The 15,148-nt window shown below is 46.2% G+C and overlaps 2 protein-coding genes across 3 annotated transcripts; both read left to right on the top strand.

Annotated features, from left to right (window-relative positions):
• Positions 1-2,460: 2,460 nt before the first annotated feature.
• On the top strand, positions 2,461-7,849 carry rpz5 (rapunzel 5). Its single transcript, XM_061675294.1, has 2 exons — positions 2,461-2,577; positions 6,013-7,849. The coding sequence occupies exon 2, from the start codon at positions 6,079-6,081 to the stop codon at positions 7,258-7,260; it is 1,182 nt and encodes a 393-aa protein (XP_061531278.1). The 5' UTR covers positions 2,461-2,577; positions 6,013-6,078; the 3' UTR covers positions 7,261-7,849.
• Positions 7,850-7,951: 102 nt separating this feature from the next.
• On the top strand, positions 7,952-13,979 carry rpz4 (rapunzel 4). Of its 2 annotated transcripts, none has more exons than XM_061675296.1 (2): positions 7,952-8,891; positions 11,738-13,979. In XM_061675296.1, the coding sequence occupies exon 2, from the start codon at positions 11,757-11,759 to the stop codon at positions 12,927-12,929; it is 1,173 nt and encodes a 390-aa protein (XP_061531280.1). In that variant the 5' UTR covers positions 7,952-8,891; positions 11,738-11,756; the 3' UTR covers positions 12,930-13,979. The 2 variants fall into 2 exon arrangements, with proteins under 2 accessions (XP_061531280.1, XP_061531279.1); XM_061675295.1 differs by lacking the exon at positions 7,952-8,891 and adding an exon at positions 8,898-9,348 and having other exon boundaries at positions 11,738-13,978.
• The last annotated feature ends 1,169 nt before the right edge of the window (positions 13,980-15,148 follow it).

Here is a 15,148-nt window from a genome sequence, read left to right as displayed (position 1 = left end):
ACAAACAACTACGACTTGAACACACGCGTATCATCAACACATCCAAAACAGAGCAAACGGTAATACTCACCGGCATTACTACTTAATACTTGGTGAGAGTTTAGTTGGGGACCTTCTCCGCCTGGTGCTAAAGCGGTGCCTCGATATAACAAAAGAAAAAGCATACAAAACCCCCCAAATTTGTTTTTTTCCTATGATTGTAAATCTAGACATTCTTGCATTTACGGGAAGGAAAACAAACAACTGTTGGAGACTTTTCTTTTTAATAACTTTGTTTTTATTTTTCACTGGCAGCCACAAACTGGTTTGTCCAGTCCAGTATTGACAATAGCGCAATAATATTTGTGTTTGATAGCTTTCTACTTACCTGGTGTGGTTTGTTTGCACCGATGTTTCCCCGCAGGAGATATCCGAAAGCTCTTTTGACATCGGTACCTTGCACATTTGAAATCGACACAACCACTGGAAATAGAAGAAAAAAACAAAAAAAAAGTTCCCAATAACAGTCAATGTCACCCACAGAACCTTCAGGCTTCGGCGAGAAAGCACAAGAAAAAGTCAGGGGAAGCCTATTGGAACAGCTGCACTTTATTCGGGGTTAATCGAAGGCACTTTCGTGTGCGTCGACTCCCATTCGACGAGTTTGAATGCGATCGGTTAACTGAGAACGCAGCCACGTCACCCGTTGTAAGAGGGTGTGCGCACTTGTGCAATCATATCATCTCATTTGTTTATTTCTACTTCCCCTCTCAAAAAGATGAATAAGAACTTTCAATTGAATTGCATATGTTATAGGTCGCTTTAATGATTCCCCCCCCCCAAAAAAGAACAGTTTTGAAATGGTTTTATCTTACGAGGAGGCTAAATTAATAAAGGCTAAGTTTAAAAAAAAAATTTTTTTTTAAATATTTTTCAATTTTTATTTTTTTTAAATCAAGACATTAAACAGGCACTCGTTGAGCCAGGCTGTGAGTGGGGGGCGGGGGGGGGGCTGGGGTCAGCACACTTCAACTTATTCGAAAGACGCAAAGTACAATCGTGCCTTGAGATACGAGTTGAATTTGTTCCATAACCAAGCTCATAACTTTAAACACTTCACGCATCTCAAATGATCTTTCCCCATTAAAATGAATGGAAAGGCCATTCATGCGTTCCAGCCCCCCCCCCCCAAAAAAAAAATGTAAACGCTTTTCAGCTATAGAATATACTTTATAAAAAAAACATACAGTAACAACACTATTAAATATAATGAAAAATGATTGAACACTTTTTGTCGGACTTTGTGCCGCACTTCATGGACATTGTGCTGCTCCTTCTGGTGCGCGCGCCTTGGACACCTGGGGGCAGTGTAAGAGGGGCGTATGAATATACATGCATGAACACGGAGGGGACGGTCACAACTTCGCAGTGAGCCGCAGTGATATGATTTATTCTTTACAGAGGTTAAAGAATATAAGCTCTCGAGAATTGTTATGTTTATTCAAACAGCAGAAGGCAATTTGCACAAACTTGTCATGTCGCGTGACGTGCAGCCGCGCCGCCTGTCACGGCTCGCTAGCGCAGACAAACGCGACCCTTCATCCGGCCGCGGCGCCGTGACCGACCGATTCGCCCGGCGACCAATCGCCCGCCGTCGCGGTCGTCGCTAAGGCGCTAGCGGGCCAAGGTTGGCGGGAGTGGGAGCGGTTGCCGTGGCGACCGGCTCCCAGCCACAACAAGGCCGGTTTTGTCTCGGGGACGAGCGGCTTCAGCGGCTCGCTTTTCACTCCCCCCAGACACCAAAACGTACTCGCACGCTTGTGTTGCAAAAAAAAAAAAAAAAAAGGAAAGAAAAGAAAAGAAAAGAAAAGAAAAGAAAAGCCAGTTCTGGTAAAAGTACAAGCCCCTATTAAACTCCTTTCTTAAAGTAAAAATGTACATAGTGGAAGAAAATAACGGCAAAAGTACTGCAGAAGTACCACAAAACACTCAGGTGGTCGTGTGTGTGTCACCATTGAATTGATGAACGAGGGTGACCCCCCCCCCAAAAAAAAAAGGGTTTCATTCTTGACATTCCACAGGATTGTGTTCAAATAGGACATTGCAACCTGCACGCTTATACGCTTTTGTAGCTTGCTTGAAGAGGACAGAGAAGAGGATTGTTCGGATGCAAGCACGGCCAGAGAACAAATTAAACTCGTATCTCAAGGACGGAACGGCTACTACACACACACGCACGCACGCACGCACACACACAAACACACAAACACACTCTGGGTGTTTCTCCCAGCATGTCCCTGCACGGGAGGAGTGTTGACAGGATGTTATCTCTTTCTTCCCCAGCGGGCCTCTCCATCCGTCCGTCCGTCCGTCCGTCCGTCTCTCTCTCTCTCTCTCTCTCTCTTTCTCTCTCTCTCTCCATTCACCCTCTGGAATGCTGCGAAACGATGGAGGAGTTCCAGAGGGGGAGTGACGAGACGGACTGAGGTGGAGGGAGGGAAGGAGAGAGAGCGAGCACAAATACATCCGGCGGAGGCTGGTCCCTCCCGGCTTTCCCTCCCGACTGGATTAGTGGACTACGTTGGAGGCAGTCTGAAGGTGAGCTCGGCTTGAATCCTCCAACTTATTCATCAAAGCTTGAAAGCGCATTTTTGGCCTTCGAATAAACGGAACTCGAAACGGGAAGAATTAAAAGCCGCTTGTTGCTCTGAAAATGGATTATGTTCGTTCAAGTTGAGGGTATGACGGTGATCTTGGATTTAATCCTCCCTTAATTGTTGCTTTCGAGCACAATTGTTTTTTTTGGGGGGGGGGGGAGAAAAAGAGTGAAACACAAAGAATGAAAGGCCCGTTTTGCTGAAGATGAAGATGAATTTCGACCGTTCAAGTAGGGAATTTGAATGGGAGTTTGACTTTGATTCTCACTCAGTTAACACTTTTAGAGCACATTTTGGTGAAAGGAACAAAAAAAGACAAAAAAAGAAAGGGGAAATGCACATTTTGAGCACATTTTTTTAAAAAAGGAATGTGAAATAGAAAGAACGAAAGCCTTATTTTTGCTGTGCCAATGCTTTTAGACCATTCAAGCTGAGGATTTGAAGGTCAGCTCAGCTTGAGTCCTCCATTACTTAACACTTTTAATCAAACTTGGGTTTAAAAAAAGAAAAGAGGGGAAAAGTGCAATAGCAAGAATTAAAGCCGGCTCTCGCTCTGCCAGTCCACCGGAGACCCTCCGAGTTAAGGATTTGAAGGCGTGTTTGACTTCAATGAGCTCTTAGTTTGCGCTTTGTTGCATATTTGAGCACAAAAGAAAGTGGAAAAATCAGACGAAACGTTCGGGCGTCGTCGTCAAGGCCGCGCACGGCTCGGGCGGTGGAGCGGCCCCATTGGCTGTGTTTGTGAGCTCCCGCGAGCTGCAAAACAGGAGGGGGTCGGACTCCCTCGCCAGGGCCTCGCCCTTTCAGAACATTCCACCTTAAAAGACCAAACTTGTGGCTGTGTCTGCGCGGCAAACTTTTCTCGGAAATATTCGACCATCCCCGTTTTCGGTTGCTCGATTCCCGTCGCGAACGTGGAACACGTGATCGTGGGCGTGAGGTACAATTGACCCCGGGTGACCTCATCGCTGCAGCAGCAGCAGACGCCGGTCAAGCGCGCGCATCAAGGTGGCGTCGGTTGACCCGCCCGCTATGTTGGGCTCCATGACACCCGCAAAAAGTGCTTAGGGGTCAAATGTCAGCCGCTCTACGTTTAACCGGCAAAAAAAAAGAAGGGAAAAAAAATGAAATAAAACATGATGTCACGTACAAACATAACGGGAATGAGTCTGTGCGTGTCTGTAGAAATGGGACATTTCTTGCCCCATTTTGCCCACTTGTCACTGACTGTCAATATTTCATATACTCTGTACATGAAAAAAATATAATAATAAGAATAACTGGGATTTTAAAATATATACCAAAAAAAACAAGTGCCTCCTTATTGATTTAATCCATAATTATTTGACAGAATAAAATCATTTTAAAATATTTACAAAAAGGAAGAAAGGCGGCCTCTTCATTTTTAAATAAATATATTTTTGTTGAAGAAACAATTTTTAGTACATCCTCCCAAAAAAGAAAACATTTTTAATTACAAAAAAAAAAATATATATATATATATATATATATATATATATATATATATACAAACGAGGGCCTCCCATTTAAACAAAAAAAAAAAAAACATTTTAATAAATAAAAAAATAAAAACCTATCCAAAAGACAAACAAAAGATGATAAGGCCTTCCTTATTTTGTGAATATATATATTAGAAAGTGTGTGAAAAAAATCTATCTATCTATATAAGAGCAAGTATAAAACATAAAACGAATGAAAGTGACAATTGTGTTTTGCAGCGCTTTCAACTTGAAAACGGGTTCGACCCGCACCACGACAGAAACCCTCATTTGTCTTTTTGTCACACACAAGGCAATGTACGCTGTGCGCGCGTCATTACGAGGTTGCACAAGTGCGCCACGCTCGGGTGTGCCTTTTCCCCCTCAACACAACACGGACACGCCAGGCAGTAAAAGCGAAACGTAGATCATCTCCCCGGTGTCACACGATAAGTGACGTGCTAGCGCAGTAAAATCCCCCACCTCCTTTCCTCCTCTGCGAACATCTGTGTTGACATTGGCGCCGAGCTTTGGTTAGAAATGAGCAATCCTAAAGACGACATTAGGCCCGCGGCATTTGTGCGTGTCCGCGTGCGCGCGCGTGCACTTTTGCGGCGCGTCCACGGCGCCGCGAGGGTGCGGCTCGACGCCGACGTGTGCAGACACGACCCCGGAGGAGGTTTTGCGTGTCGGGACAAGGTCCGGTTCTTGGCGCTCGTGCCTGCCAGTGACGTTAGTGAGCTTCTTCCAAGCGACACGTGACGGGGAAAGTGCCGCGTTTGAGCACATATTTTGGTGTCCGTCCGCCAATCGAGTGCCATCCCTTTGGTTTTGAGCTCAGCGCAGCTTTTGAGTAGAAGATCAAGTTCAGCCAACGAATCTCGGACAGGCGACGCATACGTGAGGTATCAACAGAGCATGTGTCGCGGTTAGGTATTAGAAAGTGTGTGCAACTGCGGCGAGAAAAGATGACGCGGTTCGCGGGGCGAATGGAGAACGGCGTGGACAAAAGCAGCTGACGCTCCACTCGAGCCGTGCGCTCAGTCGGCATCGCTGACGGCGTGTTTCTCAGTTGTTTATCTGTAAATAAATGATGATTTTGCCATCAAAAGCCCTTTCTCAGTCTTGTTTTTCTTGTTTCGGAGTTTGAGGTGTGACAAAAAAAGCACATAAAAGTCACTGTTGACATGTTTCTTTTCGCAAAACGCTTGTCTGGCTGTGGCTGGCGTCTTCGCTTTTAGGTCAGAAACCGGTTCTGTTAGTGGAACCGACCCATGTTCTGCTGCTGATGACTAAAGAACGTAAAAAAAAAATAATGGAAAAAAACATTCACTTTTTTTGTTTTTGTTTTTGTTTGTTTTTTCTAAATAAAGAAGAGAGTATATGATGTCTTTCGGTACGTGCGTTTCTCAAATTGTCACAGAACACGAAAAGATCGGTCCAAATGCTTTAAAACGTCTGCCCGTCGAGGTAACCATTGAGGAGGCTGCAGTGTCATCTGCTCAATCGGAAGGAATTTTCAGGAGAGGATGCGGAAAATGGACTTTCGGATCGTCAAATAGTTCGCACTCGCGTTCGCACCCGAGGACAATTTAGAGTCGTCAAGCAGCCTAACGTGAACACCTGGGAACTGTTTCGGAAGTCTCCTATCTTGTTCTATGACTCACCTTGTCACACCTCGCGTGAGAGGGGCGGAGTTGAAAGGGGCTCGTTTGCGTGAGACAGGACCGCCCCCTCAAAACAGTGTGATTTCAACAGGGCTGTTCAGAGAGTCTGGCCGAGTGACACTTTATGAAGTCACTTGGGAACTGTTTTGATTGGTGGGGAAACGGCATAAAATGTCTCCTTTAAGGGTTTCCCCCTTGGTCTCCTTTCAGGAACGTCTCCGGCTGTGGCGGAATCATATTGTCGGCGTTAGCTAGCGGCCGTTAAACCGCGCGACCATGAACAGCGTAGCGAACTGGCTGGTGGACAACAAGGACAAGATCGAGAAAGGGGTGGACATCATGGGGCAGGCGTCCGAGGTTCTGGCCGCCACCGTGGGCCAGCTGCACCCCATCCTGGAGGCGGTCTTCATGGCCTCGGCCGAGATCCTCAGCAACCCGGAGAGCAAGGAGGCCGTCTACCTGAGCCAGAAGATCGAGCAGGTCAACCAGAAGCTGGTGGGGATCCAGAGCGAGATCGACCAGATCGCCCTGGAGCTGCAGAGGACGTCGATGAACAAGCAGAGCTTCGACCGCGAGGCCCACATGCTGGGCCAGTACGAGAAGTTCCAGGAGTTCATCAACGCTAAGCCGAGCATGAAGGAGAAGAAGAGGGAGAAGTTCATCAAGTATTACGAGAACACCGAGGCCGACTTGAACTTGGACGCCCTCTACAACGCCGTCGTGGGGGAGAACACGGCGGGGGACCCCACGCTGGACACCGTGGTGACCACGGAGCAGAGGAGCCGGAGGGCGGTGGAGGAGTTCTGCGCTCGGCTCAAGAAGCTCTTCGTGGTCGGCCTCATCGCCGTCATGGGCTACGCCGCCCTCAAGGAAGGCGTGGTGGAAACGGGCATGATGACCAAGTGGCAGGACAGGATGGAGGCGGTGGAGAAGCGCATGAAAGCCGCCGTGGACCACTGCACGGAGACCTTCGTGGACCAGGCCAAGCTGGACCTGGAGGACGCGCTCAAGGAGGACACGTGCACGGTGGGCGAGGACTTCACGCGTTCGCTCCTGGCCACGCTGGTCAAGAAGTACGACTGGGTCAAGTGGTCGGTGCGCGCCTTCAACAGCCGCGAGCGCATCTTCTTCTACAACTGGCTGGCGGGACGCAAGTTCCACGGCAGCGGCGGGGCCAACTGGTTCGAGCTCGTGACCGGCAACAAGATCAAGGTGGTGGTGTCGTTCTGCGTGGACCCGCAGCCCATCGACAAGACCCGCATCTACGAGCAGATCGAGCAGCAGAGGCTGAAGGGCAACATGATGGCGGTGGCCCTCACGCTCAACCGCTGCTTCCCCGACTGCCTGGTGCACGCCGTCAGCCACTACAAGGAGGTGGTGGAGTCCAACAACTTCGGCGTGGAGTCCTACTACTACGGCAAGCACAAGCGGGCCTTCCTGTGCATTCACCCGCAGTAGAAGCGGCGCCCGCCGCTGCACGCGCCGTGTCCTCCATCAATGTTCGCCGCAATGGACTCTGAAGCACGAAGTCAATCCACTTTTCATGTCTTTCTAAGGTCCTTATTTCATCTCAGACTACTTAGCGCAATGAATCTGAATCAAAGGGGGACATATTATGGGAAATGCACTTTTTATTTGCTCGTATTCAAATTGTTTGAAGTCAGCTAAGTCGCAGGCGTCCAACTCAAGGCCACTCTAATTGCGTGAACGCTCAACGGCATTCAACATAAGAGGTTTCCTTTCGTGGACCGATATTTCCAAGTAAAGCGTACGTCAGCCAAAGTCTGTTGTTTCGTGAAGTGACAAAAATCCGTGTTGCAAAAGACCAGCATGTTTTAGCTTTGCGAGAAATAGCCAAGAGGCAGCGAGCGAGGCTTCCTGTTTATAGAAACAAAAGTCACATCGCAGCCGAGACCCCAAAGAGAACGCCCCGCTGACTTTGTTGCGTCATAGAGCAGGACCCCGATCGATTTGGAACATCAATCTGACGTGCTTGAATCACTGTGATGTTCCTTTTCTTGTCAGTCTTTCAACTTTGCCATTTTTGTATTTTTTTTTTTTGCTAATGATTTTTTTGTCCCCCCCCCCCCCCAGGAATGTAATGTACAAAACCACTACCTGTGTAGAAAAAAAATCTAAATAAAAACATATTCCATTGAATATTTGACAGCTGGACTAAAATTGTGTTGCGGATGTTTCTAATTTAAGATATCGACACGTCCATTTTCAGATATCTTCAATTCATTTCTGACTAAGCGAAATGACGTTGTCGATATCTCAAACTGGATTTAACTCAGTTATATGATATCTCGGTTGCAGATATCCCTCATTCGCTCGCAGATATCTGCAAGTGAATTGTGAATAAATGTAGCGAGAAACCCCGTACACGTGAACGGCAAAAGTAGGTGACGTCATTTGTCGGCGGCGATATGACTCTCGCTCCAATTCCGCTTTGAACGGGTCAAACAGAAGTACAGCTATCGCTTGCTGTCGTTTCGACGAGTCACAGCTGCAGACATCGTGAATGAAATTTCGAACTATCCAAAATGTCATTTCCGCGACAGTAATCCCGCGCTATATCGCGGTTCACGTTTCGCTATGTCACAGATTTGTGAATACAGTTGTTCATCTAGTTTCTTTTTTTGTAAATTGTGCAAAGGTTTTGTGCCATCCATTGCTCTTACTGTCTCTCGCAATATATTATGTGTTAAAATGTGTTTTTATTGTTTTACACGTGTGTATAAAAGACCTTCCCAAATGAAAGTGATGTAAATACTTGTATCGGCCCACGCTCGGAGTTCAGGCATTATACCATTTTAAAATGCTAATTCCGGATTTTCCAATTTGGCTTTCAAATGTTCAATCCGCTTGCTATATTTATTCAACGTGAGTTTATAATATATAATCCAACAGTTTTTAGTTTGCCAAGTGGGTGCGGGAGGGCCGAGTGTGAATGACGTCACTTACTGTCACCGCCCCAATGGGTGTGCCTCTATCACGTGACGGAAAGACGGAAGCTCACGGTGGTTGAAGTTTTTGACGTCTTTTCTTTTCAACTAAACTTTTTTTTTGTGTTTCTTTTAGAGGAGGTGAGTGCTACTAAATCCCGAATTGGGGCAATATTTCCACGCTTATGCTCACTTTCGAGCTCGACGACTCGTGTTGTGCTCTCAAACCCGGCTTGTGCTTCCCTGGCCGGTAAAACGAATTAAATATTAAAGTGATGTAAATACTTGTATCGGCCCACACTCGGAGTTTAGGCATTATACCATTTTAAAATGCTAATTCCGGATTTTCCAATTTGGCTTTCAAATGTTCAATCCGCTTGCTATATTTATTCAACGTGAGTTTATAATATATAATCCAACAGTTTTTAGTTTGCCAAGTGGGTGCGGGAGGGCCGAGTGTGAATGACGTCACTTACTGTCACCGCCCCAATGGGTGTGCCTCTATCACGTGACGGAAAGACGGAAGCTCACGGTGGTTGAAGTTTTTGACGTCTTTTCTTTTCAACTAAACTTTTTTTGTGTGTTTCTTTTAGAGGAGGTGAGTGCTACTAAATCCCGAATTGGGGCAATATTTCCACGCTTATGCTCACTTTCGAGCTCGACGACTCGTGTTGTGCTCTCAAACGCGGCTTGTGCTTCCCTGGCCTGTAAAGCGAATTAAAAAAAAAATAGATTTGAATTTGTTAGCGTGGCTCCTTCTTTTGCTAGTGTTAAGTGGTAAAAGTCAGCATATTGGCAGTAAGCCGACATTAAAAAAAAGTGTTTCGTCCAACTTTTCTGGGCGTTGGTCGCTTCAGCGCTTGGCGATGACGTCAGCTTCCGGGTTCGGTGCCTGCCGGTGTTTTGTTTGCCAAAAGATTTGCAAACGTTTTGCTCGTGTGCGGTTTGAAGCTTGTTAACGTCTTTTGTTTGCCTCTCAGCTCGTCGATCGATACGTCGGCCATTCTGAGAGCTCATTAACAGGCTGTTTGCTCAGCTCTCCCTTAAGTGTCATTAGAGATTGTCTTTCCACCCTCCTCACTATATAATGCAGTAGAAATGTGTTGCCCACCACTACTTAAATTGGGAAAATATATAATTTCCGGGGTTTAATTTTTTTAAAATGGATTTATTTCAGTGTATTATACTTGTTAGTCACGCTTGAAAATTAACTATTTATTTAAAACGTATATCTTTTAATCTTTTTATTTATTTATTTTTACAATGCATGTAAAAACGTGTACTTGTAAGTCACTCTTAAAATTTATGACTGGAATATTTCTTTGAATTTTGGGGCGCATAATATATTTGTTTGAAGTATTTATTGAGTAGTTTTCCCTATTATACTGGTAAACCCTTAATGAAATATTGCCCATCAAGTGTTTAAAAAAACAAAAACAAAAAAAAACTATACTGGTAAATGAAAGGATGGTAAATAAATCCTTTGGAGTGCAATACATTTTTGGGTTTGAAATGTTTTATCAGTATCAATTATCTAAGTTTCATTATTAAAATGTTATAAAAAACATTTCTCAAATTGGGAAAATTACTAGCCCCCCCATATATCATGTGAGGCAAATGTCCTGTTAAATTTGTCATCTTGCAATGTTAAAAAAAATAATAAATCCTGCACCTAAAATCTCCTGTCTTGTCATATTTCAATCGTATCATATTTCAGTGGAGACTTGACGTCTGGATCATAATACGCTCCGTGTTCATGATGAGAGTTAACACTGCAATAACCGCAGGATCGAATGGTAGCCACACACTGCAGACTGGGGAAAAAAAGACCTGGGTGTTGTTGTCCGTCACTAAATCTCCTCGAGCAATGTGGCCAGACAGGTTATTTTCCATTGCCTAGTTGCCATGGCAACCTGCACCTTTCGGTCCAGCGGGTTTGACCTCAGGAAAGCTGTGACATTTTGTTGGGACTGAGGATGCAGGTTACTTAATGCGACATACACATGTACAGTATACAGTGCCAATTGCCAAATTTAAGGCCATTGAAAGTTGGTCTCGGTTTTTACATGATATTAAAATTAGGATTTTTCATCCATCCATTCTCTAAACTGCTTATCCACAAAATCCTGATGGATTGTCGCATTTTAGTTAAGCATTGAGACTGGAAACAATTGGACGGATTTTTCGTGTCGCTACTGGAAACCAAATTGTTTTTCATTGGACAGTGACTGTACAGCAATGTAGCATGTTAGCTTAGCATGAGGACTGGAAACAAGTGGACAGTTGGCCCTAGAGGTGCAACAAATCGATTAATCGACAACTGCTTCACTATCAAATTAATCCACGACTATTTTGATCATTGGTTAATCGTTTCGAGACATTGGTTAACTTAGAATTGTCCAACTTCAGCCTCTCAACAGTAAATATTCTCCGATTTCTGTTGTCATCCATGAAAGCAGACTGATTATCTTTCCCCAAATAAGACATTTGCAAACATCTTTGAAAAGAAAAAAACCATTTCTGCGTTGTCAATTTGAAATGTTCTGTTTTTGAATAAAGGGATGGACATCATTTTTAAATTAGATTCATCAATTGATCAAAGAATAATTGATCAATTAATTGATTCACTGCCAGTCCTCCATGTGAACATGGATATTTGAATTCAACAGCCGTCAATGGCAGAGAAAGAGTTAAAATAATAGTTAGCTGCAGCCCTAGTTGGTTTGCTTAATTACAGGTAGCCAACCCCCTTTTGTGGGGGGGGGGCAGTGTAGCATGTTGAATTAACATTAAGTCTAAAACAATTGTGAATTTTATCTTTAATATTGTTGTGCCTTCATTACGATTTATGAGGATGACTATTGTTTTTAAAAGCTGGCCGAAAGAAAGATTGCAGAGCTACACTAGTGTTGCTCTTGATTGAAAACTGTGGCCAGCAGACCTTCAACTTGAGAAATGACATGTTTTGATATTTTCATCTTGGACAGAAGCACAGCGACACCGGAGATGGCCGACCAGCTGCAGAGGCTCGTGGCGGAGAAGAAGGATATGGTGGAGACGGTGATGGAGGCCTTCGAGCAGGGCGCCGAGGTGGTAGCCAGCATCGTGGGCGACATCTTCCCGGTCTTCTCCATTGCCGCGCCCATCGTCAAGCTGGCGCTGGACAATGTGGAGAGCAAGGAGGCGGCCTTCATGAAGGAGCAGTTCCAGAAGGTGCGCGACCGCCTGGAGGCAGTCTCCGACCAGATGCGGCGCATCCACGATGAGATCAAGAAGAGCGGCATGGACGCCACCTACTTCTCAGTGGAGGAGAACATTACCAACCAGTTCCGGAAGTACATGGACATCCTCAACGCCAAGGCCAAGTTCCGGGAAGTCAAGAAGAAGCTCTTCCTGGAGCATTTCGACAAGACTGGCGGCGACAAGAACCTGCAGGTGCTCTACAATGCCGTAACCGGCGACAACTTCTCGGGCGAGTCGGTGCTAGAGATCATCCTCAACTACGAGGAAAAAAGCCGCCGGCCCATGGAGGATTTCTGTGCCCGGCTGAAGAAGCTCTTCTGCTTGGGACTCATCGCCCTGCTGGGCCACGCCGCCCTGAAAGGCTACGACGAGGAGGACGCTCTCCTGAAGGAGTGGGGTGAGAAGATGACGGTGGTGCAGGACAAGATGAACGCCGTGATCCGGGACTGCGTGGTCAGCTTCCCCAAGCAGGCCGAGCTGGACGCCAGGCGGCTGGCGAGGGACAACCCGGGCTGGACCAACCAGCAGATGGCCGACGCCCTCGTCGCCAAGCTGAAGAAGAAGTACGACTGGGTGGGCTGGTCGGTGCGCATCTTCAAATCGCCCACGGGCCTCTTCGCCCCCAAGAACTACCACTGCTCCACGGGGAGGAGCCGCTTCCAGGTGTCCGCGTCGGATGACAAACTCAACGTGATGGTGTCCTACAGCGCCTCGCCCGAGCCAGTGGACGGCGCCCGCGTGCGCCAGCTGATCCAGAGCCACAAGAAACCGGGCGCGGTGGCCGTGGCCGAGATGCTGTTCGAGAAGATGCCCGGCGAATGCGCCATCCACGCCGTGAAGACCAGCAAGGACCTGGCCTGCGCCTGGAGCTTCGCCGGCGGGCTTCACTACTGGGAGGAGCACAAGAACTTGTACGTGTGCCTTCACTCGGCGTAACGGCTCGGTCGCATCGAGACGCAACGCCTTCACGCTGCCAGCGACGCTCCTCACCTTTTGCGCCTTAACACAGCGCTCGCGTCTCGATTGGGCCCCCGAAGGCAGTTTCACTTGGCAACGGGAAAATTGGTAGGGACGTCTATCATGAGTACAACCAGAAAAAAAATCGTGCCATGCCTGAAAACGCACAGGAAGTCAGTCCTTTGGTTTAGAAGCGGACTTTTGTAGGCTCAATTTGTCCATTTCCTTCCAATTTCGAATGTATCCAAGAGTTTAGTTTTTTTTTTTAGGATTTAGGCCATTTTAGCATCTAACTCTGATAAGAACAACTTATTGAAAATTCAGCCCCCAAACCCAGTTTAAGTCAGCAACATGGAATTTGGTAGGAACGTCTGTCATGAGTAGACCCACAAAAAAGTCTCAAGGAGCCATGGCAAATAACGCACAGGAAGTCAGCCATTTTGGTATGAAGCAGGCATTTTAGGCTTGTTTCGCCTTGTTTGTCTTTCTGACTTCAGAGACTTTCTCATGCTGGGAATTGTGTCTAATTGCTCTCAAGTTGGACGTACAGTACGTGCACGAGACAGATGGGCGATGCGCAATTCTGAAATTTTTAGTTTTTGGTCTTGCGTGAAGCTTAAGCCTGGCAGAGAAGTTTGATGACTTGCCAAATCTCATTTTGCCCTGTTCTGCTGTCAGTAGCATGTAGCTAGCACAAAAATGAAATTATATTGTTATATAATTGCTTATCGTGAACTGCTACGCCTTTTTCGCATTATTCCGTATTTTATGAATTTATGTGCTGTTGTTAACCACTATGACCAAACGTGTGTTGCACAAGACATTACTGAAGCAGTTTATCATCTGAACATTTTCCTCATATTTACCAAACATTGTCTTAAATGCATCTATTTAGCGTATTTCATTACCGTGTGTTTCACGGTAGATGTTATTCCAATGGAATTCTCAGAATAAACAAAAAAAAAATATATATATTTTTTCCCCCCTTTCTTCTATGTGATTAATGAAACCATTGCAGCGGCTGTGCTGGATTTAAATTTAAAAAGGTTGAATTTGCATTGCTCATATTTCCGAAATGGAGGAAAGGGCTATTTTCGGGAGCGTGGAAACACCCTGGCTGCCCTGTAATCACGTGGTGGCGGCTTTTCTATCTATGGCACAGAAAGGCAGGCGTCATGTTCAAAAAGTGCAAAACAAAAGTATTCTTTCCGGTCACAACCCGTCATGTGGAGACATACCGGGTTTGAAATGGTGTCTGACACTGAGCACTTTGTTCAAAAGATGAGAAAAGAACAATTAGCTATTCGCTCATTTGAAGTAAGACAACAATGCAGTTTCGTTCGAGATCGGGGCTCAAGATTTCTAATCCTCAAACTGTACCACCAAGCTCAAACATGCATGCCGAATTTCGAGTTGATCCGACACACTGGTGCCGGATGGCAATATTTTACAACACTTTCAACGACAATGGCAGACTTACCCTGCGTTTCACAATATAGCTAATGTTTAGATATTTGTGAGTTCTGAGTTCATGAGCAACACGTGCCGGATTTTGCCTCAATCGGACGCACTGATGCGCTAGTACGCATTTTCCAACGCTCCTGGTGTTGACAAACGGCAAATTCAAATGTTTGACTTAATATTCGTTGCACACCACAGGTTATACTTTGATTTTCGTGTGTCCTGCGATAATGAAAATGTGTGCCCGATTACGTGCCATTCAAGCGCACTGGTGCCAGATGCAAATATTCTCTACCTCTCCGCTCGTTGTTTGGCGTTTCCCGGCCCTGACAAAGCAGACATTGGTAATGTTGTATAGGTGCCGTGATGCTTTCCATTTGAGCGCACAGTTGCCGCATTGAGCCGGCGTCAGTCGTCAGGTGACCGCAGGAACGCAGACAAACATCACGAGGAATCGGGAGGATGCGTTCGCCCGCCTTGCGGACGCCCATTGTGCGAACGCCCGCTCGGCCCGCCCTAACCTCCGACTCGGCTAATTGGCTCTCAACGGCCAGACGTTTTTTTGTCGTTTGGAATGGCATCGCTTCGGCGGTTGTGGTTGGCTACCTCGCACGTGGGTGGAGCCAAGTGGCATGGGTGCTAGTCGTCGTCATGGGCTGTCTCGGGAATCGCTCCCTATCCACTAGTGCCCTACGTAGTGCTGTTGGAATGTGTAGCGAGTATCGGTTATTGTACTC

This window comes from Phycodurus eques, chromosome 4, assembly GCF_024500275.1.
Source record: "Phycodurus eques isolate BA_2022a chromosome 4, UOR_Pequ_1.1, whole genome shotgun sequence".
Taxonomy (NCBI): Eukaryota; Metazoa; Chordata; class Actinopteri; order Syngnathiformes; family Syngnathidae; genus Phycodurus; species Phycodurus eques.
Note: the sequence above shows the minus strand (reverse complement) of the source record. Positions and strands in the feature narration are given on the sequence as shown.